The sequence below is a fragment of the Catharus ustulatus genome, chromosome 2 (assembly GCF_009819885.2).
Source record: "Catharus ustulatus isolate bCatUst1 chromosome 2, bCatUst1.pri.v2, whole genome shotgun sequence".
NCBI lineage: Eukaryota > Metazoa > Chordata > Aves > Passeriformes > Turdidae > Catharus > Catharus ustulatus.
Genome location: NC_046222.1, coordinates 61,029,788 through 61,057,401, shown reverse-complemented (window position 1 = coordinate 61,057,401; position 27,614 = coordinate 61,029,788). Strand labels below are relative to the sequence as shown.

Here is a 27,614-nt window from a genome sequence, read left to right as displayed (position 1 = left end):
GTTGTTACTTGGATTAAACTAGTTAATTTTCCTTAACATAACTGGCATATAATTACTAGCTTCACCTGAGTAACTTATCACAGGCTCTATAGCAACCATAATTGAGACGTACTTGATTTTTTAAATTTTGTGTGTACTGCCTGAAAGCATAATTTTTTCCCCTAATAGATCTACTAAGCCTCTTTCTTTTCCCCTTTTGTACACAATTAGCATTTCATTTAATATTTCTATGTTCCAGGTAGATGCCAGAAGAGAAATAGATCCTAAAGCACCAATCATGAAAAGCCATGTTGAGAGTTCCTTCATTACTAAATGCATTTGACACTAATTGCTGTTTATTGAAGGGCCTGAGTGGAACACCACTCTGACATGTATCTGGGTGCCTTCACAGGAGTGTGGCAAAGAGGGGGCTGCTGTTTCTTACCCACAGCAGTTCTTACCCAATACAGCAATGAAAATGGGAGGTTTGAACCTGTTCCCTTTTCACCCGTCTACTTGTTGAAAAAAAAAAAATCAAAGGTCCATGCTGGTACTTCCTCTACCAGTATTTTAAATTATTTTAATAATAGCTAATATTGCAAGCTCTTTTTTTGATTTATAATTCATTTAACCAAGTTATCTGCAGTTAATAGTTCAGGTAGGGGAAAGATAATTTCCAGGAGACTCTTGCTGGATCAATTAAAATTCAATAACATCAGAAGAAATACTTATACAAACAATATGGTAGAAGTCATATTTATTGATAAAAATTAATATATCTGCTATAAAATTTGTAACAGTAATGCAACTGAATATTTATTTTGATGCATAAACCTGAATGTTACATACCAAATACAATACAGTAACACTGGTTTCCTCCTTATTTACATGTTTATGAAAATTGATATGCAATCCATGTTAAAAGAACTTGTAATGGAGAATAGTTACATTAGAAAAATAATATTCTTGATAAAGCATTCTTGAGGACTCCAATCACATTTTCAGGCCTCTTTCAATAAGGCAAAAATCCCTGGTACAGCATATAACTTAATTTACAAAATACAATAACTTCAGACACGTCTTCAAGTTTTCTTTTGGTATGCTTTTCCTCACTGTAAAATTACTCAATTCTCTTACTAAACAAAAAGAACTTCCTATAACAAAACTTAATGAGTTCTACTACATATTACATATAAATCGCTGTAGCTTAGCGACCATAACCGGGCAATCTTTCTCCTTAACTGTTTGCTCAATGAGCTTTTCTTAGATGTAGGACATGTAGTATTCGGAAATCATTATGACTGTGGTATCTTTCTTCAGTTTTCATAGGAAACAATCTGTCACATTTTGAAACTTTTTTAAAAAATGTTATTTTATTTTAGGAACTGGTGCACAACTACATTTCCACTCACAAGAGAACGTCACAAATGTAACTAAAATTAGGCTTGGATAACTTTGAAAACATACTACTATGTGCCCAAACCCAAATTTCTTACTTTAATACTTTATAACCCTGCCATGCTCTAGGAATTCTTCTTCTGCATAGCTTCATTACTAGTCACAGTCAGACAGTTTTAATTCCTTCAAAGGCACAAAACTTCCACCTCTTTTCCAGTGTTGCTCCTACACCAGTGAATTCTTGTTTAAACATGCGTGGCAGTCTCATCAAAAGCATTTCTATCTCATTTGCAGAGATCTGAGAAAGAAACAAAGGTAAAATTAAAGTGAGAAAGCTGCCCTGTAGCTTGTAAAGAGGAAACATTAAGAACAGATATAATAGGGGTGCGGGGGAGACGAATCCAGGCCATGTGAAAACAGCCAACCTTTTTTTTTTTTTTTTTTTTTTTTTTTTTTTTTTTTTTAAACCTTAGCCTGACATGACTTTCCAGACCCCAAAGCAAGTGCATATTTCTTGCAGGAATGATTCTGCTCTTGTAGGTGGCATCCCACTGTAAAGCAATTACAACTGCCATGTCAGGGCTGTGGTATAAAGTCCACCTAAAACCTACAGTCAAGGATGTTCTTGTGAGGAGGAGGAAGCAGATGGACCTTATTCTTCTTTTCAGCCCACGCATTTTTGAACTCTTCTCCCATCTCCACTAGTTTTTCTCTTTCAAAACCACTTTAATCAGGTCCCTGTTGTTACTGAAGGCTGACTATCCATGGAGCCATCTTCTCTCAGTCTTACCCAGTTCAGCAGTCCCAGAAATCTAAGCAGCAAAGCTTCCAGTTCTGCATTGGTCAGGATGTTTTTATCATTTTGAAACCTTAATGACTGCTCACCTTCCTAATAGGCAAGATGCTCTCATTACAGAAAACGCTTTCTCAAAGGCAACCTTCCTGATATAATCAGTAGGGAAGTCAAGAAATTAACAGTCATGGAATATGAGCCATTTTATCCTACTGCTTCTAAAGTGGTGGTCATGAATGGAACAGCAAAGAAATCTACGGGTGCTGCCTGTTATCCCCAGGTATCTCCATGGTTTGAAAGGTTTCTCTGAAAATAATGATATTTCTGCTTATTCATACTAATAGAAATGTTCCTTAGTGAAACCTTTCTTTTTTAAAACAGTATATAAACCTAAAATGTGCTAATTATACCACAGAACACCCAAGGAAGATGAGAAAATATCTACTGTCTCTTATTTTTCTGTAGAGGTTAGTGCAGCAGAAAGATTGAATGATTTGTTAAAGGTGTCACCAAAGCTCAGTGTTGGAGGCAGTCTAAAGCCTCAGCATGATCCAATCCATCTTTTAAGTACTCCTATGGCAGCAGCTGGTGTCTGGTTACTTTTGTGCAATGTATCTGAGCTCTGTGCTGAGCCCTCAGCCCACATGGGTGTGCTGACCTTATCATTCCTGTTCAGGCGAGGAATGACAGGCTAACCATGGAAAGTAATTGAAATTCATCTCTGAGATTGCATCTCTGGATCGTGCTATTAAAAAGTAATTTGTTTCTACAAGCAGTCGCTTCCAAAATAAACCAATGAGGTCAAGTTTTGCAGCTTATGTTTATTATGCAGTAAGCAGGGCTGGTGGTAGCTGCAGAGATGGAGAATCCTCCTTCCTTGAGGGCTCTGTTTGCAAGTCAAGAGCCTGACCCTGGCAGCCTCACAGAAGTGCACATGTTACTCATGTGAGCAAAAACTGAAGGACAGAGCCCACAGTCATGCACAAGAAGGGACCACAGCAGTGCAGGGAGACAATGTTGAAGAGCTCATTGGCAGAAGCAATGAGCAGAAGGGCTGGAGCCCAGAGAGTCCATATTTTGGATGATTGCTGTTACCACTCAAGAGATACAGAGCTGGAGAGGCCATCAAGGGGAAAAAGTAGTTGAAAGTTAGCCAGATACTATGTTAAGGAAGGACTTGAAAGATAACTGAGGACAGACTGGGTGATGCAGGACAGGACAAAACAAAGTGCATGTGTGGCAGGGGCACAGAGAAGCAGAAGAATGGCTGGAGGTGTGAAGCTCTGGATTCATCAGGTCTTGATAAAACCAGACATTTAGAAAAGAATCAAAATTTACCAGTTTATCACCTCTTTCTCCCATCCTATTCCCCTACTTCCTTTTCATTGTGGGTGGCAGTGGGCTGTAAAGCCATGGCCTGAAGGGAGTGCCTAACAAATTCATCATCCTTCCTCACTCCTCGTGCAGCCTATTGTAATTCCAGTGAGCTTCTAGCTCAGGATCTCCTCTGCTTTTAGCTCTACATTTTTTCACAGAAACAGAGGAAGGATCTAGGATTGTCCAGAAACATGAACCAGCCCATCAAAGCAGCCCATCAAAGCAGTGGGAAGCTGATTAGCTATGGCTAAGGGAGCTGATCAGGAACAAAACATTATTAGGTTCAAAGGAGTTGTGTTGCAAGATCTGGGAAAGCACCATCATCCAAGTATTGGCAGATGTGGGACAGAGCTGTGGCTGGCTGCAGGGTGACCCCTGTATCTGCTAAGTGTCTCTTGCAGCCTGGCATCCTGCAGAGCCGCTGTTTCGCACTTGGAGTACCATTCACCTGATCATTTCACACTTGAGCTTCTCACCTGTGATTTGCTTAATATTCAGTGCAGAGGAATAGGTCCATTTGAGGGCTTGATTTAATCTCATTCTACAGCAGATATTAAAGAGTAAGTCAAAGAATCTTATCCTACAGGTATGTATTGGCTGTGGCCTGTATGAACTGACACATTAGACACTTTGCATACTGTCGTGTGTTAGCCTCACTTTTGTCTTCGCCACAGCTTCACTGAAATTAGTAGGGTCATCCAATTCCTTTATGTGGTTATCTCTGGTCCCAAATGGAGACAAAGGACATGCAACATGGTCCATTCCTGTGTTCATGAAGGTTCAGCTCAGTGTGACACACGACTAACAACTTTTCAAAGAATGAAGGACCATCTCTGAAAACAGCACTGTTGGATGGCCATGGCCACACCTGCCTCTTGTTCTGCTTTTTTTCTCTGCAGCTATATTTCAGAATCATGTGTCATAAAATCAGCTGCTAGTCTTTGCCATTTAGAGCTCTGCTGTTCTGTGCCACAAAGGACAGCTAAGCAGTGCAAGGCAAAGACTTCAACACAAGCACGTGCACTGTAATTTGCAAATGAATAAAGACTGCAAACCCCCAAGCCCCATATCCCATTATCTTTCTAATGGAAATGCATGAAGAGTTTAACCTGCAGTAAAGAATAATACAATATTTCTAAAGAGAAAACAGATTTTGATTAAATTTTTTTACCCTAGAGTCCAACTGCTGCATATAAGACCAAAGATACTCTATATTGGCTCCAAAAGGGTGGACGTGAAGAAATGTAGATATGATACCTGTATTTAAAAAAACAGACACAAAACATTAAAATTACCTCAGATACTGTATCATTAAAATAGGCAAAATAATTCTGAAGAGTCTCTTCTTGCAGGTTTTTCAGTATGAATTATGATTCCTATTTTCCTTGCACAACCCAATAAACATAACAAAACAGCACATTTTTAATACAGTCATAGTAACATGCTAAATACAATAGCTCATCTTCAGGAATGACAGCAGTTAGCAAGTAAGTGACCAAGATAATATACTGATGAATAAAAGAATTTCTAAACAAAGCCTTGCTGGGAGCATTTCAACTACTAATTTTATGCTTGATTTACCAATATAAAATTGTGGATATTGTAATGATAAAATTATTGTTTTTTTCCCCTTCACTGGATTCTCTGTTGTGAAAACGTTTCATACTATAGTGTCAGAACCCTCACTCCCTCAAATTTTCCTAGTAATTATGCAGATGCTGGTTATGAATAGTGTTTAATCCATATTACCCCTAACTACTGCTGAAGAAAACACAAATGCTTTATGACATATTTGTTTATTTACTTTTTCTTAAGAGAGAGCATATTCTGTCTATCTTCATTGTTGTTCTCAGGATGATTTTAAAAGGTATGGGAATTAAAAGTGTCTTAGAAGGAGTTAGGATCTAAGTCTAGAGATTTTTTCTGCAGTGAAAATCAAGTGACAGCATTAATAATGATGACCAGAGAAAACAAGATTTGGGGCAGCAGTATTGCTATTAAAAGCCCTATCCAATTTCTCCTCTTCTAAGCAAACAGTGAAAATACAAAATGGCATGTGTGTTACTTGCTGTTTGGGAAGAGCTGAACTGTAAGAATCAGAACAAATATTTTCAACTCTCTTTGGATGGGCTTCTTAGCTGAACCACCCTAGGGGAAGTTTCTTATACTTAAATCATAAACACCAGGATTAAAAATGCTTACAAATGACAAAAATGGGTCACTGTATCTTGAGTACTGCAGGCCATATTGCTTTCTTGATGCTGAATGAATTAGGATAATCTTGGATTTTGTTTTTCCCCAAGTACCGGCCACGGTTGAAACTGATAAGCAATATTAAATGCATTTTAGACTGGCTTTGCAAAGAACACCTTTTTTCCTCCTCCACTTTTCAAACAGCATGTACAAACTTCTGGTCCTGCATATGGAGTGGGGTGTATTAAATTTTTACTATCGCAAGTCCTAGCAGCAGTGGCCTTCTTTGTGCTATGGGTGACTACAGGTAACCACATGAGCTCTAGAAGCAAAAGCCAAGACCAGCACACTTGGATGAGATGGCTGGAAATCCAATTTGTACTCAAATCACATTTTACCAGTGGTATTGCATCTATTACGTGGTTCCCAAGGCTTTTCAATTCTTGATATTCAAAGCCAGCTCTTTCATATAATGTAAATAATAAGTAATTTGTCGATATTTTGTAGTTATTGACTGAAGTGCCATGATAAATTTCTTTTTTTTCTTTTAAGCTCTTTTCCTCTAAGACAACATTGTATTTTATAAAATACAGAAACACTTAGTGAATGGATGGAGACAAAGCCCATTTTAGGCCCATTTTCCCTTGCCACACCTGATCATGCCTCAGAGGAAGAGAGAACATGAAATCCATCTTGAGGAATCTTTAATCCTGGAACTGTAACAGAGTGTCAGTTGTGGGGTTATTATGACCAGTAATATATGAACTGAGGTAATTCTGTTTATCTGAGTGTGCCACTGAGCACCAGATGTACAGGACACACTTTGGGACACTGCCACTGCTTGTTACAGTCAAATAGTGAGTGACCTAGAAAAAAAGTTTGCTATTCTGTTCTTAAAATTCCATGCTTGCTGTCTTTCTCACAGAATGAAAAGATCAAGTACTGTCCCCTGTAACTAAAAGTTTCAGATTTAATTATAACAAGCAGAATTCAATTGAGTCATACATTTCTGTACATTCCACTGTTTTGCATCTCACTAGTCACAGGTAGTTTGTGCAATAAGCTCTTTAAACGTTTAAATACATTCACCACTTTCCAATGACCTCTTTGGTCTGAACTGAACTTGTGAACTGCTGAATCTGTGCCTCATCAATAAACCAGTAATCTTCCTGGTGCCTAGAGGATGAAAATGAGCTGCATTTAAACAAACTAAGGTAGTTTTGGAACAACAATTTATCAGGATATCACTGATTTGTGAAACCAAAGAAATGAAACCTGTTCTTTCAGGTCAACATTTCTGTTGCCATGCCACAGGGTACACTTTGGAATTGTGGGCCTTTGTGCTCCCTGAAAACCTACCCCACTGAAACCAAATCCAAAATATGCACGGCTCTAAATGGGGCATCCTCCAAGGGTAGCATGGGCACAGCCAGTTCTGTGTGGCTAAATGCCTGATACCAGTTGGTTGGCCCACTGCTTATATGCTTTAGCTTTAGGCACTATTTAAGAGTTTATTCTAAAAATTTTATTCTAGGTAAAGGGTATGACAGTCCTTGTGGTATTCTTTATAAATATTCATATTGCTAATTCCTTTACCTAATGTCAAAGGCATAAATCTGGCTTGCTTAATACATGCAGTGTATGTATTTTTTGCTTGGTAGTTTACTAATATTATTTCCATTCCCTTCTCCTTCACCACTTTGTGTAATAATCATATAACAAGCTATACAACTCTGGCCTGCTAAATCTTGATGCAAATAAAGTCATTAGACATCCATGCTGCAAGTCCAAATGCAGATCCTGCAATTTTCTTCATACTTAAAATCCTTTCATTAAACTGCAGAATTTTTCAGAAAGGCAAAGTTCACTAGCATTTTAGGATTTTTATTACTAAAAGCCATCCTGAATACAGATGAACAAAAAGGTCTATTTTTATTTTTTACTTGTATTAGCACAAAGATGTGTGCAAACATACATGCAAAACAGAAACTAGTTGGAAGGCATTTTGTTCTCCAAAGTTTTCTTTTGGGGTTATCTTACCTATTAATAGTGCCTCTTTCTCTGATTTTAGACCTGGGCTTCGTTTTTCTGAGTTTTTTTCTCTGTCCTGGTTGACCAGTGCTACTGTCAATACATTGATTTCCTATAAAGTTTAAAAAAACAAACAGGTGGTCATGTAGATTTCATTTACCTCAATTAAACTTGTCTTCATCCTTTCAACTCTATAAAAAAATCATTACCTTAATTCACATCTAAAGACAAGACAATTATAAATAATTGATTCATTTGCAGAATATTAAGATGCATTTAGAACTACCTTTATGACAAGTGCTGCCAAGAAGAGAAATTTTGCTTGTTGCTAGTGCTTCTTCATTATAACAGCTGAAGAGATGGTGCCATAAAGTGTGGGGATGGTCAGGAAACTCACATTTTGGAGCTATTAAAGCTGTAAACCAAGAGTGCCTCCAGGGAACATGGATGCAGACATTCAGCTACAGCCATAAGAGTAAATTCAGCAGCCAATAACAACATTTCTAGCTGCTAGAGCACAACCCTCTGCCCTGTTACACTCTTCAGCCAGTGCCTGGCTTGACATTGGGCATCCTAAACAATTCTCAGGCATGTTTTGGGGGTTGGCACATTTCAGGAAGACCATTCCTAACAGGTGGTTTTCATAAAGCTATCTTGTTTAAAGGGCTGAAAGAGCACCAACCTGAAGGGCAAACAAGTTTCCTAGTTGGAGCTCTTTTTTTCTGGAATCAGGTGCCCTGAACCACCTAAATTTCATCTGAGACATCACATATAGCAAACACTCCATCAGAAGTACCCAGGCAGTTGTGTGACTGGGTATATGTGAAGTAAATAAATTATTTCCAAGGCATGCAAGTGGTCTCAGAGTGTATGACACAATATCCAGGCACATCCATGGGTGTTTCCATGGAGTAGCCAATGTGCAATAATACATTCCTCAGTGAGGCAGTGACTCACACTGCTGCATCTGCTCTGCGAAATGCTCAGCAGTTCCATGCAAAACCTCGGAGGCAGAGAGCATGGTGCTGGAGACACAGTGGTGTGAGGTGGGACTCTGAAGGAATGGTGCCCTTGCTCTGTTTGAGGGAGTCAAGGTAAGCTACTGGAGCTTGTGTGGGACTGGGCAGCCTTAAATGCAAGCAAATATGTACTATTTGGTATAATGGTGCGGCTCATTTAGGACATAGCCATGATGTGGTGCCCTGCTCCAAAATTTTTGCAAACATTTTTGGCAATAAAAGAGGGACACTGGGCTCGGGTTGCTCTGATGCATTCTGGAAGGTGTGAATAATCCATGCTAAAAAAAGGCATAAACTCCAAAATATGTCAATGACTAAAGGCTTCACTGTCTGTGAGACTGGTAAAAAGAGCCACACGCTTCCTCCTTTTTAATTGAAAAAGTAAAAGGAACAACAAACCCAACCCTCCCAGTGCTCTTCATAGCCTGCTCCTGGGTGCAGCTGCGGTATGGGCAGTGCCTGATGGCTCAGATGCATCGTGGCTTCAAGTGTTCCTTCGTGCCACAAAGAAGAACAAGCTGCCATGTGCCACCTCAGGAACTCAGTGTGCACAAAAGTGACATACATGCACATGTGCATCCTTCAGCCCCCAGCAACAAGGGGCTCTGACAGGCCCTGGCTCACACAGAAGGAGGCGTGAGGTCCATTGGGTCACCTGGGGTTTGCTGCAGTTGCAGTGGCCACTGAGGCATTTCTCCTGGCCACAGATCTGTGTGTAGTTGTGCATATGTCACAGCCAGCCTTTGCTGGCTTTTTGGTTAGTAGAGATAAAATAGCTTTTTAGTTGGGTATTTTAATTTAGGGAGTCTGCAGTTCAAGAGTTGGCAGTGATCCCCTCTTAAAATAATGGTGTTCCTGGGTGCTCTGGCAGCTACATCACCTTGACACTAACCCTCCTGAAGTGTTGTAATGCACAAGGCACATTACAGCAGCAGCATGCTCTAAATTGTCCAGCAATGTTGATTCCCCTTCTGGCAGAGCCAAAGACCAATGCAAATTCTGATCTACTGCTGGCCATGACATCCAAAAGCAGTGAAAGGAAACCCAGGCAAGAAACAGAAATAAAAGGTGTTTATATGACTTTCTCCAAGATGGCAGTAATGACAAGGGGGCTACAGATCAGAGCAGAGCTGGATGACAGATTTGGTGATACTGCAGCAGAAAAGCAGGGCAGCATATGCTACCAGAGCTTGTATAGGTTAGGATGTAACTTTGACTACATCGGAGCTAGAAAAGCAGTCTAAAAATAGCAATTCCTGAGAGGGGAAGGTGGGAGCAGAGAGATGTGTATTTGATATACCAGGCCCCAAACACAGCTCACTCGCAGTTTCAGGTGGGATAAGAAGTTTTGTCAAGCAGTGATGCAGAGAAAGAAACCATAATCCCATTGGGAGCACCGAACAGATGGATTCTCATTTAATGCCTAGATTTGAGCCTGTGCAGAACGTTTTGTATGATTTATAGGACAGTGTAAATGGATGCTAAAGGAAGTCACATCAACTCTTCCTTAGCTCTATGTTGGAACAGAGAATAAAAGAGTAAAAAAATTTTTTATGGGGAAGCCTGAAGAAATGAGTGGCAAAGATAGATATTCAGCAAACCACTGGCATTAGAAGAAAGTTGCAGGTTCTTGGAGGCTTTAAAAGGAAAGATTTCTGCCATCCAGTGCTACCTGCCTCACAGAAGATAATAAATTAGATCACTCTGATGTATTCAGCTGCCAAAAGAAGTTTGCACAGACCATTTGAAAATACAGGGTGTGCACAGTCACATAAAGTAGATCAGAATTCAGTAGCAATGCTGCTTGGAATTAATAGTGGTTTAAGAGAAATGGCATAATTGGGTCTAAAAAATGGGTGTGAAATTCGCCCAGAAACTGGGCTAATTATAGCGTAAGTGAAAACCTTAAGAATCTGACAGCATACTGCAGATACAAATCTTTTACAACAAATCTTCATGCAGTTAATTTACACTTTTTTAAAGGCACTACTTATGTTAACCCACAGAAACAAGACTTTTAAGAGTACAAAGGTGAATGAGGCAATAAATAATTGGAAAAAACCAGTTAGTTCACCTCTCTGATCACCAGATGCCTGAGGAAAATTATTTAATATATGCTGCATTACAGTATTTCCTTTCTTTCCTGGAGACCATTTTTTATTTGGCAAATTATATTTTCTGAGGCCCTAAGCAGTCTCCTTCAGCAGGTTTCATTATAAAAGGAATATTTTGCTACCATCTGTCAGTTACTGCATTAAAGGAGAAGAGCACAGCTGAGCATGTGCAAACTAGTTCTTATTAGAAGTGAAATGACCTTGTGAGAACTAAACACAGTGTGTGAAAGGCTTAATCCAGGTTAAATCACACCTGGAGATCATTAGGGACCTGGTTCTAATTATTATTCACAAATTATGTCAGGTATTGGTAAAAGGGGCAGACAAATTTGATGACGACAGCTCCAGAGCTGCTCAGTATGAATGCAACCATTGTGTGATGCTTTCACCATTGCCAGCTTAGAGCTTTTTCCTGCAAATGACGCTTTAATCCATTAGCAGATGATGAGAAGACATGAATTTGCCTCATGGTATTGCAATCCCCATGGTTCTGCAGATATCCCTTGGGACCAGAATTTTGATTCAGGGCTCCCTGCATTTGAGCCAGGGAGGGAGAAACAGAGAGTCTTTTTGGAAAACTTTCAGGAGAACTTGCTGGATGAAACAGAGGACAGCAAATAACAATTTTATCCCATGGACTATTAATTTCCACAAGCAGGTCATTGACACAGAGCAGATCAAAAAGCTCCAGATATTTAGGCTGGATAACTTGGATCTTTCTCTCCTTATTGGTTTCTTTTTTCCCCTTTGGAAAAGTAAGATATTAAATAAAAAGTTCTCAATCTAGATAGCATTAATCCTCTTCAGGTCAGTCTTGAACTAGTGCAAAAAAAGGTAGACACTATAAAATATTTGTTCTTGCCTGAAAATAAAAGCATCCCTAAAAATGGGGGGAGTGATGACTTGATATTCTCCATAAAATGAGCAAGAGTTGAACAGGGCTTGCACAGTAACTGCCCTACCTGGAAACTCCTCTGCCCAGAGTGCAGCTCTACACCATCTGTTGTTAAGGACTCTGCTTTGAAAGGCAGAATATAGGATTTAATGAATGTGACATTGAAGATACCTGACATGTGCCCAGGATGCAATGACATTCAAAGAGATGAAATATTCCCTCCACTCTTTGGTAATCCAAGTATTTGATAATTATCTTTGAATCTAGGGGGAATGATGACTGCTTGCATGCTGTCTTCAAAGACCTCATTTTCTTTGTTGTCGTTTATTGAGTGCTGAAGAATTGTGTGATGAAGGGGTAAAAATAATATTGTGTCTTCTGAAAGGCCCAGTAAAAATCCCAAAAACCTACCAGCCTCTGGAAAACTTTGCATTTTTACTATACGTACAAAGCCAATTGTCTGAGACATTAAAACAGCGGCAGAAAAGGGAAAGACTTGATGTTTGTCACAGCAGGAAAACAGAGCAACTGCTGAAAGCTGTTAGATGTAAGGGATACACCACACTTTCTCATCAGCCGGGGGATTTATGAGAGAAAATGAGTAGGAGGAGAAAAAACTATATATCTGAAACATAAGCAAAAATCTAGCAGGCTATTAACAGCAGGCCAGAGAGATGCTGTAAGCTTGGAAATAAAAGGTAATTTTAAAATCATGATAGAAGAAAGAGCCATGCACACATGGTATCAAATCTGCAGCCTATAAGGTGCTGAAAGGCATACGTGTGCCTGCTCTGAGCACACAGAACCAGGCTTGGACTTCAGATGAGTTTGCCCAAACTGCTTTTTGAGGACCAGGCAGGTTTGACTGCAGACTTGGGTAGAAACTAGTCTGCAGAATGAAGAACTGTCTGTATTTAATTTATTTGCACTTATCTGTGAACCTCCTATAGTCTGGTATAGATGGGTTTGCTTTGTAGTCTTTCTTTAAATGTACTTCAGAACTACATCTGAAAATTTAATCTTGTAGTTTTAACCTGAGTGGAGCATAATTCAATAACCAATCAAGTGAATGGAAGTCTTGCAATACTTTCAATGCACATCAAGTCAGGCATCTTAAATTTATGGGGACATGCAAGGTTGAGGTACAGGACAACTTCTGACAGCTTAGCATGGTTGTCAGTTGAGAATGGGCTACTGTCCTTGTGTATGTTCTCATCCACGGTGAATTCAAAATTATTCAACCCAAGTTGAACTAAGCTACAGTGAATGAGCTTATTTAAATTTAACTTAAATCAAATTTCCTTGCAAATGTGGCAATGTATGAGTATACTTGCAGGCAGTGATGGTGACTCAGATGATCACAGCATCACAAAATCATGCAGATGACCTTGGGAGATCTCTACCCCAACCTTCTGCTCAGGGCAGGATCAGCTGCTGTGGCAGAGCACGTGGATGTGCAACAGAAAGGTAGCAATCCAATGGCTCAGCAGTTTCTCTGCAACATCCCAGTCCCTCACCCTTATCAAAACCCTTATATCCTCTGCCCCCTGCAGAAGGGATTTTCCAACCACCATCACGTATTCCACCCTTGTGATACTTGTGATTCAAGTCTTATTCCCACAAGCACAAAGGAGTACAGAGGCACCCTGACAGACAGGGAAAATGTGAATAACCTAACCAAAGAAAGCTGAGTTCCCTGACCCAGCTGCCACAGGAAAGTCCACCTCTCTGAAACATCCTACAGACTGAGGGACCATTGCCTGTAGGAATACGGGACTCGTTATGGGATGTAGGAGCAGAGCATTATGGGGTTATACAAAACCTATGAGTGTCCTCAGCAGGGCAAGAAGTAGCAGGAAAAAGGAGGGATCATGTCAGTTTGGGAGGGGATAAAATGCAATCAAGTTGCTGGTCGTCAGTACACTTGTTTGGCCATGATCAGTGTGTAACACCCATTAAACTAATTTCTCTTTTCCTGGGTGAGAGACTCATTTCAGTGTGCATGGGGGGACTGTGAGGGCAACTGAGCAGAGCAGCTGGAGTGGGATCAGCAATCAGAGAGCCACTGCAGCCTGGAGTGCTGCAGTCAGAGGACCTGGAGGTCCAAGCCACCAACTAGGGACACCAAGGAGCCTGGGGAAGGCAAAATGACTAGTTTGTGTGTGTAAATGTGTGTATATGTATATGTGTGTGTGTGCGCATGTAAGAAGCCAGCCATGGGACAGCCTGAGAGTCAAAGTCCGGTTTCTGGAGGGACTCACAAATTGTGTGTAGGTGTAAGTCTGCACAAGTATTTCCCACTAATGGACCTTTACCATGATCAGCCACAAAGGGCTGCTCACGTTTATGATTGCTGAGTTTGTGCTGATCTGTGTGGCTGGCCGTGTGTACACAGATGGATGCATGTGATGCATGTGTTGTAGATGTGTGTTCTTCCTGTTCTACCTGTGAGGAATATTTACTCAGTGTAGCTGCATGTTGATTCCATGGAGCTGTGACCACCTTGTCTCCGTCAGGCTGCCAGGATTCAGCATCTCCAAAAACCAGTAATACCTGTTTTGGGCAAAATGCCTCTAATTCTTTCTTTAATGGAACTTGTTCCCCTTCATCAGCTACACACTGTGTTGTGATGTGTGAAAATTTGGTTGAGTGTCTGAACTCTGAAAGTAACTTAAAATTGTCCTAACTTAAATAAATATCATGCATGTTACATAGCCCTTCTCTCGGTCTGTCCTCTTCAGTGACAGTTTCTGACTCTCTGCTGACTACTCCTCTGACTAGAAAATTGCTCATAATTTTGATTAATATAATTATTTCAGTTGCATAAAATGAATTATCTTGTGCTGGTAAATTAACTACTTCCTAGAAAGCTTATCTTTTCCATGATCCTGGCTCCTCACAGCCTAAGAATTGATTTTAGAAATGCCTAGCACTAAGTTAAAAGGCTTTGTGACACACTGTCTATATGCAGAGAGGTACCTTGACCTTTTCTATTTGTTCTGGGATAAGTCAGTTTACAGTAAAAATTTGCAGTGGCACATCTCATATGAAAAGAATAAGGCAAGGAATGAGGCATCCAAGCATCTGCCCAAAACCAGAGCTCTCACAAGTAGCTAGTGCCACTGTTTAGAGCTAGCACCAGGTAAAAATTCCTTTCAAAAACCCTTTGCTTTCCAGCGTTTTTTCCCAGAATCTTACAAGATCCTTCTCCTTCTACTACCTACCTAGCGATGCAGAAGGACACATTTGCCATATGCTGCACTGCTGGTGAATATGACTGGTCTGTCATTACAAATGATAGACACCGGGTTTCATCTTTTTATTCAAATCAAGCTAAACTTGGTAACTTCTTTTGTTCTGTGCAAGAAGTCAGTGTTGGTTTTGTCAGAAACAGCACATTGTAATTACTTTTAAAGGACACTCATATAGAAATTTACTTCTAAAATACACTAACATAGTGTTTACTGATAGTGTAGTGCAGTGGTATTAACAAATAAACAGTTGAAAATTTGAAAAATTATATGGCATTGAAATGATAGAACAGGAATGTAGACAAATTAGAACTGTGAATGTAAGACCTTGTGAATGAAAAACTTAAAATAGATAGATCTACGGTTTGTTTATCTGATTTATCCTACATAATAGAAGCATTTTCAGGAGTGAAGATTAATTGTATTACGGTGCTCTTGACATCCTATTCTTCTGATCCATTTGCCAGAGAGATGCTTTCAACTTTTTCATTATCAAGCTTTTACTATTGTAACATTCACCTGCTGAGTTTTAGGCAACTAGCAATAATCTGAAAACGCTTTCTCATTGAAACTATCTCTTTATATTTTTTTCATTGTATTCGAGCACATTTATTTTATGGCAATGTACATATGCAAAATATGGATGACTAATAGGAAAGTTACTTCATGCTCATTTTCAAAAGTATCATCAGGTTGTTTCATTTTCTAAAGCTAGATTTATGTGTAGGCTCATGATGACTTAACACAGATGTTTTATGTGATGTGAAGGTGGTTGCTTTGCAAGATAAAAGGTAATTGTCATTTTGCACACTTTGTTTTAGGGAATTGCAGCAAACCAATGGCTGGCTTGAAAGCATCACCTGCCCACCAGCTCTGCTGAAGTCACTGTAGGAGGAGATACCTCATGTTTATTTGAGATTGAGAATTAGTGAAAACCCTTTGATATGGTCTTTAGCACAAATATTGCTCTTGCAATCTCCTCTAAAATAATGTACTCCCAAAAGAAAAGTTAAAGAGCAAGAGAAAGGAAAAAAAAGGCAGTTTGTTTCCCTTCTGGGGCTTACTTGTAGAAGTTTTGAAAATGACTTTGTTGACATAAAAAGGAGTAACAGGCAGGGAAAACCAACCTTAAACGTCTTCTATAAGTGAATGGTTGTATTTGAAAGATACTAACTTTAGGAATCTCCACATCTGATTATGCAAGAAGTACTTAAATACTTTGGAGTTCTTATTCATTTGGAGTGGATCTTGATCAAAATAACAAACTTTCTGAGGTTCCTTAAAGTGATTTGGGAATATTTCTTGATGAGAAGCTCAATATGACCCAGCAATGTGAGCTTGCAGCCCAGAAAGCCAATTGTGTCCTGGGCTGCATCAAAAGAGGAGTGTCCAACAGGTCCAGAGTGTCCGGGTGAGGGAGGGCATTCTGCCCCTCTGCTCTGCTCTGGTGAGATCTCACCTGTAGTGCTGCATCCAGCTCTGGGGCTCCCAGTGCAGGAAGGACATGGACCTGCTGGAGCAATGTCAGAGGAGAGTTATGAAGATAATAATAGGGCTGGAGCAACTCTCCTGTGAAGATGGGACAGCTGGGGTTGTTCAGCCTGGAGAAGAGAAGGTTCTAAGGAGAGACCTTAGAATATCTTCACATACCTAAAGGGGGCTGCAAGAGAGCTGGAGAAGGACTTTTACAAATGTTGGAACAAGACAAGTAGAAATGGCTTTACACTGACAGAGTAGGTTTAGATCAGATTCAAGGAGGAAATTCTTTACTGTGAGGGTGGTGAGACACTGGCATGGGTTGCCCAGAGAAGTTGTGGATGCCCCATCCCTAGAAGTGTTCCAGGTCAGGCTGGATGGGGCTGTGAGCACTCTAGTCTAGTGAAAGCTGTCTCTGCCCATGGCAGAGGATTGGAACTAGATGATCTTTAAAGCCCTTTCAAATGAAAACCATTCTATGAAGAGTGGCTCTTGGGAATATTGAAGTTCCTTTCTCACTTCTGTCACTTTTTTCCTGTCTATTGCCTGAAAGCCATTTGGAAGGTGCGTGAGTGTGGTGTACAGCCCCCAGAACTGCAGTAGCAGGCTTGTGGCTGAAGCAGAGGTGGCCCATCATCCTTCAGGTGGTTGCGGGGGAGCCTGAGTGCTCTGACAAGCCAATCTGCCTTGCACACTGTGTGGGTTAAGCACACAGCTGCATATGTATAAGGCTGAATGTTATTCCTCACTAGAAATGACAGGATGACTCCTGTATACGTGTGCAGTATAAATACTCAGGGAAAATGCTTTGGGATGAAAGGCTCCACATAATGATCAGATATTATTAAAATGTCAGGTAGCTCTGGGCATTGAAGATCCGTCTCCCTGTGGAGCTCATATGAAATTTAAAGTAAAAAAACTTTTGTGATTTGCTGAGTGGGTGGCTGAATGGGTTTTATCATTGTGTCTCAGAGTTCTCTTTCTCCTCCCTCGGATGATCAGAATTCACTGCAATCAAAAGCCAAGTCACTCTGACACTCTTAATTAGGGACATGGGAAGTGGTGTGATTTCTTGCTGCACATTAACAAAGGGGTTATTGCTACAGCCCAGATGCACTTCAGATAGCACATTCTGTGTCAGAATATACCTTGCTCTGCTCCCTGTTTGCTCCCTGTAGGGTTCAATCATGGCTGGAATCTCAGAGACTGATTTAGCCAGCAGAGACATCTGTACCATGCTAATGAAACCCTCACTGTCTTCTGAAATGGCAAACCAGGGCTGGGGTGGCAAAGGGGGGAACTTGGGGAGATTTGATCTACCAGTGTAGAAGAACTTCTGAAGGCTGAGTGGGCTCTTTGATAACATCCTAAACAGCCTGTTAAACTCCTGCTACTTTTCAGGCCTCGTGGTGTTGAATCCAGGAGGTGGTCATTCCTCATGCCTGTCGCAGTAAGTAGGAAAGCCGCTGATCTGTGAACGGTCAGCATTGCTTGAATATATCATGCTCCATGTGCCTTAAATTGAAGGACATGAGAAGAAATGAGTGATGGAACGGCTACAAATTAAAGTCTGGAATGGAAAAGGTAGGGAGTAGAAAGAGGCACAGCCTCTCCTCACCCCCAGTACTGGCCCACCAGGACAGAAGAACCTGAATACAGACAGTAAATGCATCTCTCTAAAGACTCCCTGACAGCTCTAGTCCAATCAGGGTAAGGGTCCTTGCACCTTCTCCTAATGACACAACACACCCACGACAAGAAATCAAACCTCAATTCCCTCTTCTCAAGGAGCTGTCCTCACCCCTGCACTCTCCATTATTCCTGCCTGATCTCTTAATAACTTGCAAAAGGGAGCACTCACTACAGAAGGGGCTGGAGGGAGCCCACAGTCTGTGTTCTTCTCAGGTGTGGCAGAGACAAACCCCAAAGGGAATGTCACCCTTCAGCTCATGGGTATGTAGAGGCTGCCAGGACCCTTTCCTTATCCTCTAAAGCACTCAGGTGTCACCCCTCAGTTTCTGCTGTGCCCAACCACTCCCTTGTGCCCCAGAAATGTCTGCTGCAAGGCCAGAGGACCTCACTGGGGGAGCCCAAGGAAAGCACTCAGTGACTAGCTCAGTTTGCTGAGGCAAAGGTTTCAGATAGGAAAGAAACACGCAGTTCCTGACATCTGCAAGGGCCTGCACTGGGTTTTCTGGCCTGCAACCTTAGACTCAAATTGCTCTTATATAAGCCATATTGAGCACATTTTTTATTGCAAGCCTATGCTGTTCTAGGAAAAGCTAGGCTTTTGAAGAGTGGGAAAATCAGGAAATGACTGTTGCACGCACAAGGAAGTGAAGCAGAAGAATCAGCTATCACTTGGGATCTTCATCACTAAAGATGACCAGCTTCTGTCCCATGCTCCCAAGCTACTGGGATGATTTTGCACTCTTCTAGCTCCTACTCCTCTCCCTGTGTTCAGGGTCCTTCCCATCTCACTCGGCTCAATGTGATGTTGCCACACTAAGTGGAGCTGCCACATCAAATGGCATGTGGGTACAAACACATACACTCATATGAGGCATTCACAGCAGGCACCTTTGGATGCCTAAATTAAAGCTTTGCAGAGTGAAGTAGAAGAAGTGAACTTTGATGACATTGATGGAATTACAGACTTTTCCAAAAGTTGAAGTGGGTCAGCTTTTTAAATCTTTGCCCAACTTGTTGCAAAAGTAAGCGTCACTTAAGAACCACCTTTGAAGAAGATCATCAGTGATTAACATACTCCATGAAAACAGGAATCTAGGGTGTAGTTAAGAATATCATCAATGTCAGTGTAGTATAAAGTGAGCAATACAGTGATACATCCCCCCTCCTCAGAGTCAGGGATCATCTGGAAACTGCTTCAAAAGCAAGTACAAAAGACAAAAAGTGAAGGAAGAATCAACATTAAATGTGAGATGCTTGACTGGACTCAAGAAATGCTCTGACAACAACTTCAAGCATTCAAATGGAAAAATGCATCCCTACTTAACATTATTGATTTTGTGTCTGGAGAAAAACCCACAGAACATCGTGTCCAAGCTGTGGGAGATGCTAACTGAAGGCAGACAGATGAGTGTGGACAAAGTCAGTACTTTGTTCAAACAATGAAACTCAAACAGAACCAAAAGCTGGTCAAAAACACCCTTGTGGTGAAATCAGGTCTCTGAAATGTATTCATTTTATTATGTCTTGGTGATAATGAGATAAACCTAAAAGTCTTTGGGCAAAATTCAGATTTTTTTTTAACCTGATGTGAATTTCTTTAGTGACATCAACAATGTCAGGACTTTGTCATGAAATTGCAATTGGCATTGAAAATGCTTCTGTGACCATTACCCATGTCTTGTTTTGGCCTGAGTGTGGCAAACTGATACTCTTGATTGCAATTTTATAGCACTTTTACAAAGGGTAGGAGTTATTCATAACAGTCATCAAAGGAAGGCAGATAGCTGACAAGGGAGAGAAACAAACTCCTGGAAGATAACTGAGTAATTCTAAAATGAGACTTATATAAAAATAAATCTTCCTTTCTCCATTTGCAGTAGAGGGATATCACAGATGTTAACCTTCTGACCCCCAAACCAGGGATGTATTCATTGTATTTGCATGCAGGGCCGTATCTATACTGAATTCAGAAGCGAGCAACAGGAGATCTTTGATCAAAACACAGAATTAATTTGTGTACTAGAGGCTTCAGAGAAAGCCACTGAACTTACTGAAAGAGTAGAAGAATAAATTGTCTTTGTAGAGTTAGTCACAAAAGATGTGATTAGCATTTTCAGATTGCAAAATGGTCTCTACTTGAGCACAGCTCCCATGCAAGATCATTTTTTTCATGTTGGAAGTATGCAGGTCCCAAGAGTCCGGGAGCATCCTTGAAGAGGATTATATCTGAAAATATGATTGCCCATTGGTCATTATTTTCACTTCAGTTAAGACAGAGATGTGAACAAAATACCATTATATGCAGCAATGAAGAGGAAATGAAAAGGGGGTCAGATTAGAAGGAAGGAAGGAAGGACTGATCTCTTCCGAAGCACAGGAGTGATGGAAATGAGCACTCAGGGACAGCACCTCTGGCAGTTCTGGCTGTTGAAGTCTCTGTTAACACCAGGCCAGACTCTCGGGCTTTGTGTACTGCCTGAGCCCGACATTTGGCCTTTCCTGACACAGAGTAAAACTGGGAAATGTCAACAGCCATAACAAATATTACTGCATGTACCTGGCAAATCACTCATGAAACACCCTTATGACTCTGTACAGAACCTTGTAAGATGGTTTTGCTTTCTGGAAATAATAGATGTACTGGCAATACACTAAAATTTTGGTCTACCCCACCCCCGCAGATTTGTGTGTGAACTGACATGCAGGGAATGTGACATTGCAATTGCTCCAGCCTCTTAGTCAACTTAGTTAATTTTCCTGCAAAAGCAAGAGAAAAATAATAAAGGTCAATTTGTGGGTTGGGCACCTATAAATTACTTCAGGAGGGAAGTTTTTCTTTTTCCAAATGTGTCCAGATCCTTGTCTCCTTTTCAAGATGATCTCACATATGTAGAAGACCAGGATATGTCTCAGTATACATTTTAATCTGTATCTTATTTTGCTGAGAAAAATATTTCCACATTTTATTTTAAAGAACACCATTTTCTAATGTAAAAGATGATGCAGACTAGTGCCACCAGGAGAAATCCTGAGTGAAGAATGTAATCTTTAAGGTTACAGTATGGGCTTTCTTGATGTGTATGCACTGTGCCTAACGTTTCTTCTGTCCTTTCTAGGAGCCTGATTTTCTGCAGAGTAAGTAATCTAAATATGCCACAGTGTGAAGATAAGATTTTGTGTTCAGTGTACAGGCATACATTGCCATTTTTCCTCACCAACACCTCCCACTACTGCTCAGCATGTAGAGGTATTTCATTTGCTGAATTCAACCTGTCATCTGTAACAAATATGTCCTAATCCAATTATATGCATCACAGTTCACTAAGAACCACGCAGGAGCCACCAAGCCTTCTTCTCTTTGATCATCCCTGATTTGCACAGTGGCCAGGGGCAAAACCCACAGAGTCTGCTGAGAATGTATGAGGAGACAACCTGCAAGGCACAACACCTGAGTGCTACACATTTGATATAAATGACAATTGTTTAAAAGGCACTTCAGCTTCCATTTTACAAAGTTCATTATTGTAGCAAATGTTTTAACATCAGTTCTTTCCCTCTATTTCTCTATTTCCATTTGTACTGCTGTGCTTTCTCTGATTTCATGGTGGTGTTATTGTTGAATACATGGCTGCGACTGTGACTCAATAATTGTAACTATCTGGTTTCCCTCTTTGCCATTAATCTAGGTATTGACTTCTTTTCTTAAGAGTCATATATTGCTATGAGATCAGCTGGGGAAGAGCTCATGGAAAAGAGTGGCAGAAAATAGACTTTCTATCCTATGGAAAATGCATGCATTTGAGGAACTTGTACATTTACAAACTGGATTAAAATAACACATTTTGAAAAATTTACTATTAACCAAAGATTCTGAAGTATTTTGTTTTAGTTATCTTGGAATGATGTACCAAAACACTCTCTTAACACAATTGAAATGCTTCCTTTTAATGCTATTTCAACCTTTGTATTATATAAATATAAAACTTTCAAGTACTTCTGTTTATCCAGTTACATATGAGCCAAAATGGTACAACTTGAAGCTTTCAGGTAATTTCCCCTGAAAACATTTCAATACTGCAAAACATTGTTTCATCCACATTTTTGGTGAGGAAGCAAGTTCTTTTAGAGAGTTTCTAAGACTTACATGTAGATATTCCTCTAGGATTTCCTTTGGGAAACCTCCAACCAGCTATTGTACAACGACCAATAGTTTTTAGCTAGCATATGTGAATATTTCAAGATCATCATTCGATTAATGTGGTTTTGGTTTGTAAACAGAATCTTTCAAAGGGGCAATGGGATGCTGTGCAGACAGTCTGCAGCTGCAGATTTGTTGGAGCTATCAGACAATATTGAATGTCTCCTGTCCAAACGCTGAGAGCTACGAGGCTCTATCGACTTCACTGCGGAAACGGATCACAATGAATGAGATTTAGGAGAGGATTAAAAAAACAACGACAACATTTCCTTATCAAAAAAGCAGCTCACAAAATTTAAAACATCCAGGTTTAAAATAAAACTGTTTTCCTGACTGAGCCATTAGTCAACACATGGACTAAAATAGATGTTATTGTATTAGTGTTTAAACTGTTGCTAGTTCACTTGGCCAAGAGGAAGATATCATATATAATCGGTTTTAATATTCATATGTTTATGAAAAAGCACAAGACTGCATGGTTTGGATGAGAAACATAGCAGGAAACATTCCTTTTTTTTTTTTTTCTTTTTCTCTCTTCCCCCCAATGGAAATTGCTGTTTTGACATCAATCATTAAGGGAATAACAGAAGCAATTTTTTTTCTTGGCAGCAGGTTTTAAAAAACAGGACCTTGAGAGTCCTTTAATGTCTTTGACTAAAATAATGATTCAAAGAATTAATTTAGTCCTCTGGAGAAAATTAACTGTTTCAAAATTATACACATATATGAACCACTTCACTCAGAACCGAAATATGGCCAGGCTTGCCCTGCTGCAAGGTGGCAACCACAGAGACAAATGATATAACTTTGTAGCTTGACTAATCCTGGACAGGACACTAAGGAAAAGCATTTCTTTTGCAGTTGTTTCCATGGTATCTTTAACACCCACATAGAGCAAGTAGGACACTGGTTGTTAAAGTCTCAGCCAAATAAATCCTACAAAGTAAATTGCATGGAACCCAATTTATCTACCTCAAATGAAGTTTGCTAGGATTTGAACCTGTGGCTTCAAGAAAAAAACCCAGACACTTCAAACCTGATGTGCAAATTATTCAGCCATTCTATCAGCTTTAAGACATACATAGTAAATTTGAGACCATACACACACATGTACTAAATCTATATGTAGACAGATGTACCTACATTTGCTTGAGATTCATCATGCCCATTGATTTCTGCTAATTCCTTGGCGCTTTTTAACTGCAAAGAGTAAAAAAAAACAAAACAGAACTAAACAAGCACATTACTTCAGTATTTCACACAGTTATCTTTGATTTATTTGAAGGAGCATTTTATAAAGCTTCCAATGAGAAAAACAGATGGAGCATATAATTCTAATGAGTTTTTGCTCAAACCATTTTGAAACCAACATACTTAAGGCTTGATAGGTTGGCAAAAAAAAAAAAAAAGAAAAAAAAGAAAAATAATAGGACTGGGTCATTATTTTTTAAATAATAAGATTAGAAAGTAGTTTCAAGGCATAAAAGGTGCACAGATTTCTCTCTCAAGAATAATAATCAATTTAATTTCCCATTGTTGTTGCTATTAATTTAAACTTTAAAATATTTGCAAGTTGCCACTAGCTAAATAGTGTTTTGCCAATGATTACTTTTGAATGATATATTTTGAGGTAAGATGCCGAAGTGCTGCAATATACTGTCTTCCTGACAATGTACCTAAATAACTGACATGGCTTCTGGGTATGATGGAAAAGGAGAGGAAGTGAAAAACAGCTCTTTTATTTAACTAGTGGCAGGAAGAACTGAAGAGACACTGCAAATATATGACCTGAACAGAATTTTTTCCCCCTCCTAAATTAGCTTTTAGGGGAAAATCCAGGATTACATTGGGAATTGTAAAGATCACTCTCAGGAGATTTAAGGAAAGTCCTAGCTCACATCTTGAGCCGCAGTGAAATATGCTGTTGTTCATCCTGTGACTGAGCAAACAGAGCAACAAGAAGACACCACAGCTCTCTGAGCCTGTAAGCCATGGAGGTTTGTACACTTAAATGAAACTCACAGAATCGTTTGCTCTTTAGGTTAAGCTCTGAAGTCATGCTTTTATTCTAATTTAATTCACAATAGATATCATGTGGAGGAGAGGGATGGAGGGAGAAGGGAGGGATGGGGAACAACAAAAAACACAACTTTCCTCTGAATTCCTTCTTTTTTGCTGAAGAAGCTGTTTTTGATGTAACTGTTGATTCTACAGCTGTCTCTCTGATTGGCAGCAGTCCTAAAATCCTGATGAAATTGAACACTAATATGTATTGGTGGACTACCATCCTAGGGGGTTAGTTACCTCCATCACACTTTTGCTACTTGGCAGCAAAAGCTGAACTGAATGCAATTCAGCTCCCAGCTGTTCAGTTTCCAATCTGACAACTAAGGTAAGCAGGCCATGGTCTGTTTGTATCTTATGATTCAGGGTTATGAACTATTTAGGAACTGCACCAATTAAGGAACTGCTGCTCAAGCCATAAAACCAGTCCTGATGGAGAGGGAAGAGGGAAACACTTCCTGATAAAGTAGTACAGTAAATTCACGAATACAAGCCGCACTGACTATAAGCCACATCTCCGGGTGTCGGCAACATTTCATTCTTTGTCCATAAATAAGCCGCACCCGATTATAAGCCGCCCTGTCGTTTGCAGCGAGGACCTGCGTGCAACAAAGTTGCCAAGTATTAACAGAACCGTGGGATGGCGGGGTTTACTGGCTCGGCTCGGGCCATGTGGGCACGGGGCTGCCGACGGGGCCGAGTGGCCCAGCTCGGTGCTGCCGCTCAGGGCCAGCCGCTGCTGCGCCGGGCTCGCTTGCTCCGAGCTGGCGCTGCCCCGTGGTGGCAGGTGGGGGCGGGAGCCCCCCTGCTTCCCCCTCGGGCCACGGGGATGGCAGCATGGAGCTCCCCACCTCTCCCCCAGGCCGTGGGGCCAGCAGGAGGGAGTTCCCCCGCCTCCCTCCCACCCCGCACTGCCAGCACAGAGCCCGCCTGCACCCGTCGCGCAACACAGTAACCAATTTGTAACAATCGCACAAAACCGGGTTTTACTGGCCGGCGCTCGGCTCGGCACCCTGGCTGGCACTTCCGGGGTTGGAAATTTCAGAAAATTTTTCACATATTAGCCGCTCCTGAGTGTAAGCCGCATTTCTGGGGTGGGAGCAAAATTTTAGTCAAAATGGTGCGGCTTATAATCGTGAAATTGCTGTACAAAGGATATCTGGGGACTGCAAAATCATCAGGTCTCCTGGTTCAATTCACTGAAGCTCATCTTTAAAAAGCCTCAAGAAGTCTGCACTGACAGCAGGGTGGTGCATTTCCAATGAATGTTACATGTTTTCCCTACTCTGAAAAAATAACCATCCTGTGAAACCACCTCTGTGTGAGGAGAGCTGGTAGGAATAAGCTGAGATGGCTGCTTCCAGCCTAGCACCAGAATTAGGGATTTATGCATTGCAGTGTGACCCAAAGAGCCGTTTCCTGATTCTGCCAATTATTTATAGAAATTTACCAAACATGAGCAGTCCTGTTGGGTTCAGCTGAGTTCCTCATCTGAATATGAGGTCAGGAGAGTATGCTCAGTTTTACAAAACTGTTCTGCATGCTAATGAGAGTAAGTGCTGTCACCCCTTGGTGACTTTAGCTCCCTGGCAAAGTGCTCTTCTGGTGACATGCCACATCCCCATCAGCCACACGTGGATTTGATGGGAGACTGGGCTCAGCCTGCAGCCCACTTTGGTCTTGCAGGCTTTTACCCCACTATGGTTTCCCTCCATTTTAGCCCTGGCACTGCTTCATCAGTGAATATATTGCAGAGAGGATGCTTGAGCCTCTCCATCTCTTTTATTGCACACCATGCTCTGAAAAGGTTGCTCAGGCAAGAAGGTGCTTGCATCCATGACTCAGACCTGTGCAGGAAGAGGTGGAGGTGAACCAGTGGAGATAATGGTGGAAAACTCAAGGGTGGAAAGTGAGCAGCTGCATTCCCACAGGTTAAAAGGGTGAAGTCCCTTTTTCCTCAAAATTTCTTTTTCTAAATTGTAATTTAAATAATATCCTTCTCTCACATGTTAAATAGAGAAATGCTGGAATAGGAAGCTCAGAAAAATTGGAAAAACAGGACTTGCCCCCTACTCTGGGTAAATCAGGGGCGAGTGTGATGCTATCAGTGGAGAGTGTGCTGAGGCAACACACAGAACTAGTGCCAGCAACAACCAGGGGCCTGCCTGACTCAAACCAGCAGGTGTGAATCCCTCAGACAACCAGATCTGACAGCCACGTGCTGGATGTGATTCAGAAGCCTTTGACTGCAGCAATGCAATATGGTGCACCAGCAAGAGGGACTTCTCCCAGCAGAAAATCCCAGTCTGGATGCGGCTGGGTGGGTGCATGGAGCAGCCATGCTTGGACAGAGCTGCACCTCCCCATGCAAACACGCCCTGAGTGAGGGCAGGATCCCTGGATGAGATGAAAAGGCAGTTTTTAGCAAACCTATCACAAAACCAAGCCATAAAGTCAAGGCAGGAGTCCTGTGCTATTTATTTTTGAAAGAAATGCTCTATTTACTTGGCTTGGCTGGATGATTTTCAATACCCATTGTGGATAAAACACACAGATAAGCTGTGGTGCTTGTAAAGGAAAGCTGTGAGTCTTGGCAAGTGGGGGTCATTACTGCTAGGGCTTCTGCTGCTCTGGAAACTTTTGGAACTCGTTCAGGGTTCTTGGAGGAGCACACTGGCTGCCTAGCACTCTTCAGGAATTCTGGCTACTTACAGTCTTGGCCTTAGGCGTGTTTCAGAGCTAATTCTCAAGAGAAATGCAGATCCATCCTGCCTTTCTTCCAGCTACTGTTTCGCCTGTCTGCCTAGCATGAGTGCACATTTGATTCGCAATTAGCAAGAGTCTGCAGAGATTCAGTAGGCTGCCCTGGTGGTCCCTACTGGGCCTCACATTGCAAGATCTTCCTATGTGTTTTTGCAGCATATAATTGCTACAGCGATATAAAATAATTTAATCCAATTTCCGTTTTTCTTTTTTCTTTTTTCTTTTTTTTTTTTTAAAGTATTTTATAATGCCATACCTTAAAAGCCATGTGAAAATGGAAATGAGATGCAATTAACTCAAGAGATCTGGTGGAATCTGTGTTTATAAAGACTCTGTCATTACCAATTCCATTCTTCCTCATGGCATTTTCT

At 40.8% G+C, this 27,614-nt stretch overlaps 1 protein-coding gene across 8 annotated transcripts in view; it reads right to left on the bottom strand.

Annotated features, from left to right (window-relative positions):
* Nucleotides 1–719: 719 nt before the first annotated feature.
* ENOX1 (ecto-NOX disulfide-thiol exchanger 1) overlaps nucleotides 720–27,614 on the bottom strand; it is a 362,795-nt gene continuing 335,900 nt past the window's right edge. For all 8 annotated transcript variants that reach the window (XM_033051505.1, XM_033051506.1, XM_033051498.1 and 5 more), the window contains 4 exons: nucleotides 23,560–23,616; nucleotides 7,781–7,883; nucleotides 4,719–4,804; nucleotides 720–1,675 (listed from right to left, as the gene is read on the bottom strand). In XM_033051505.1, the coding sequence (XP_032907396.1) occupies nucleotides 1,544–1,675; nucleotides 4,719–4,804; nucleotides 7,781–7,883; nucleotides 23,560–23,616 (378 nt within the window). In that variant the 3' untranslated portion in view covers nucleotides 720–1,543. The remainder of the gene's footprint in view (nucleotides 1,676–4,718; nucleotides 4,805–7,780; nucleotides 7,884–23,559; nucleotides 23,617–27,614) is intronic.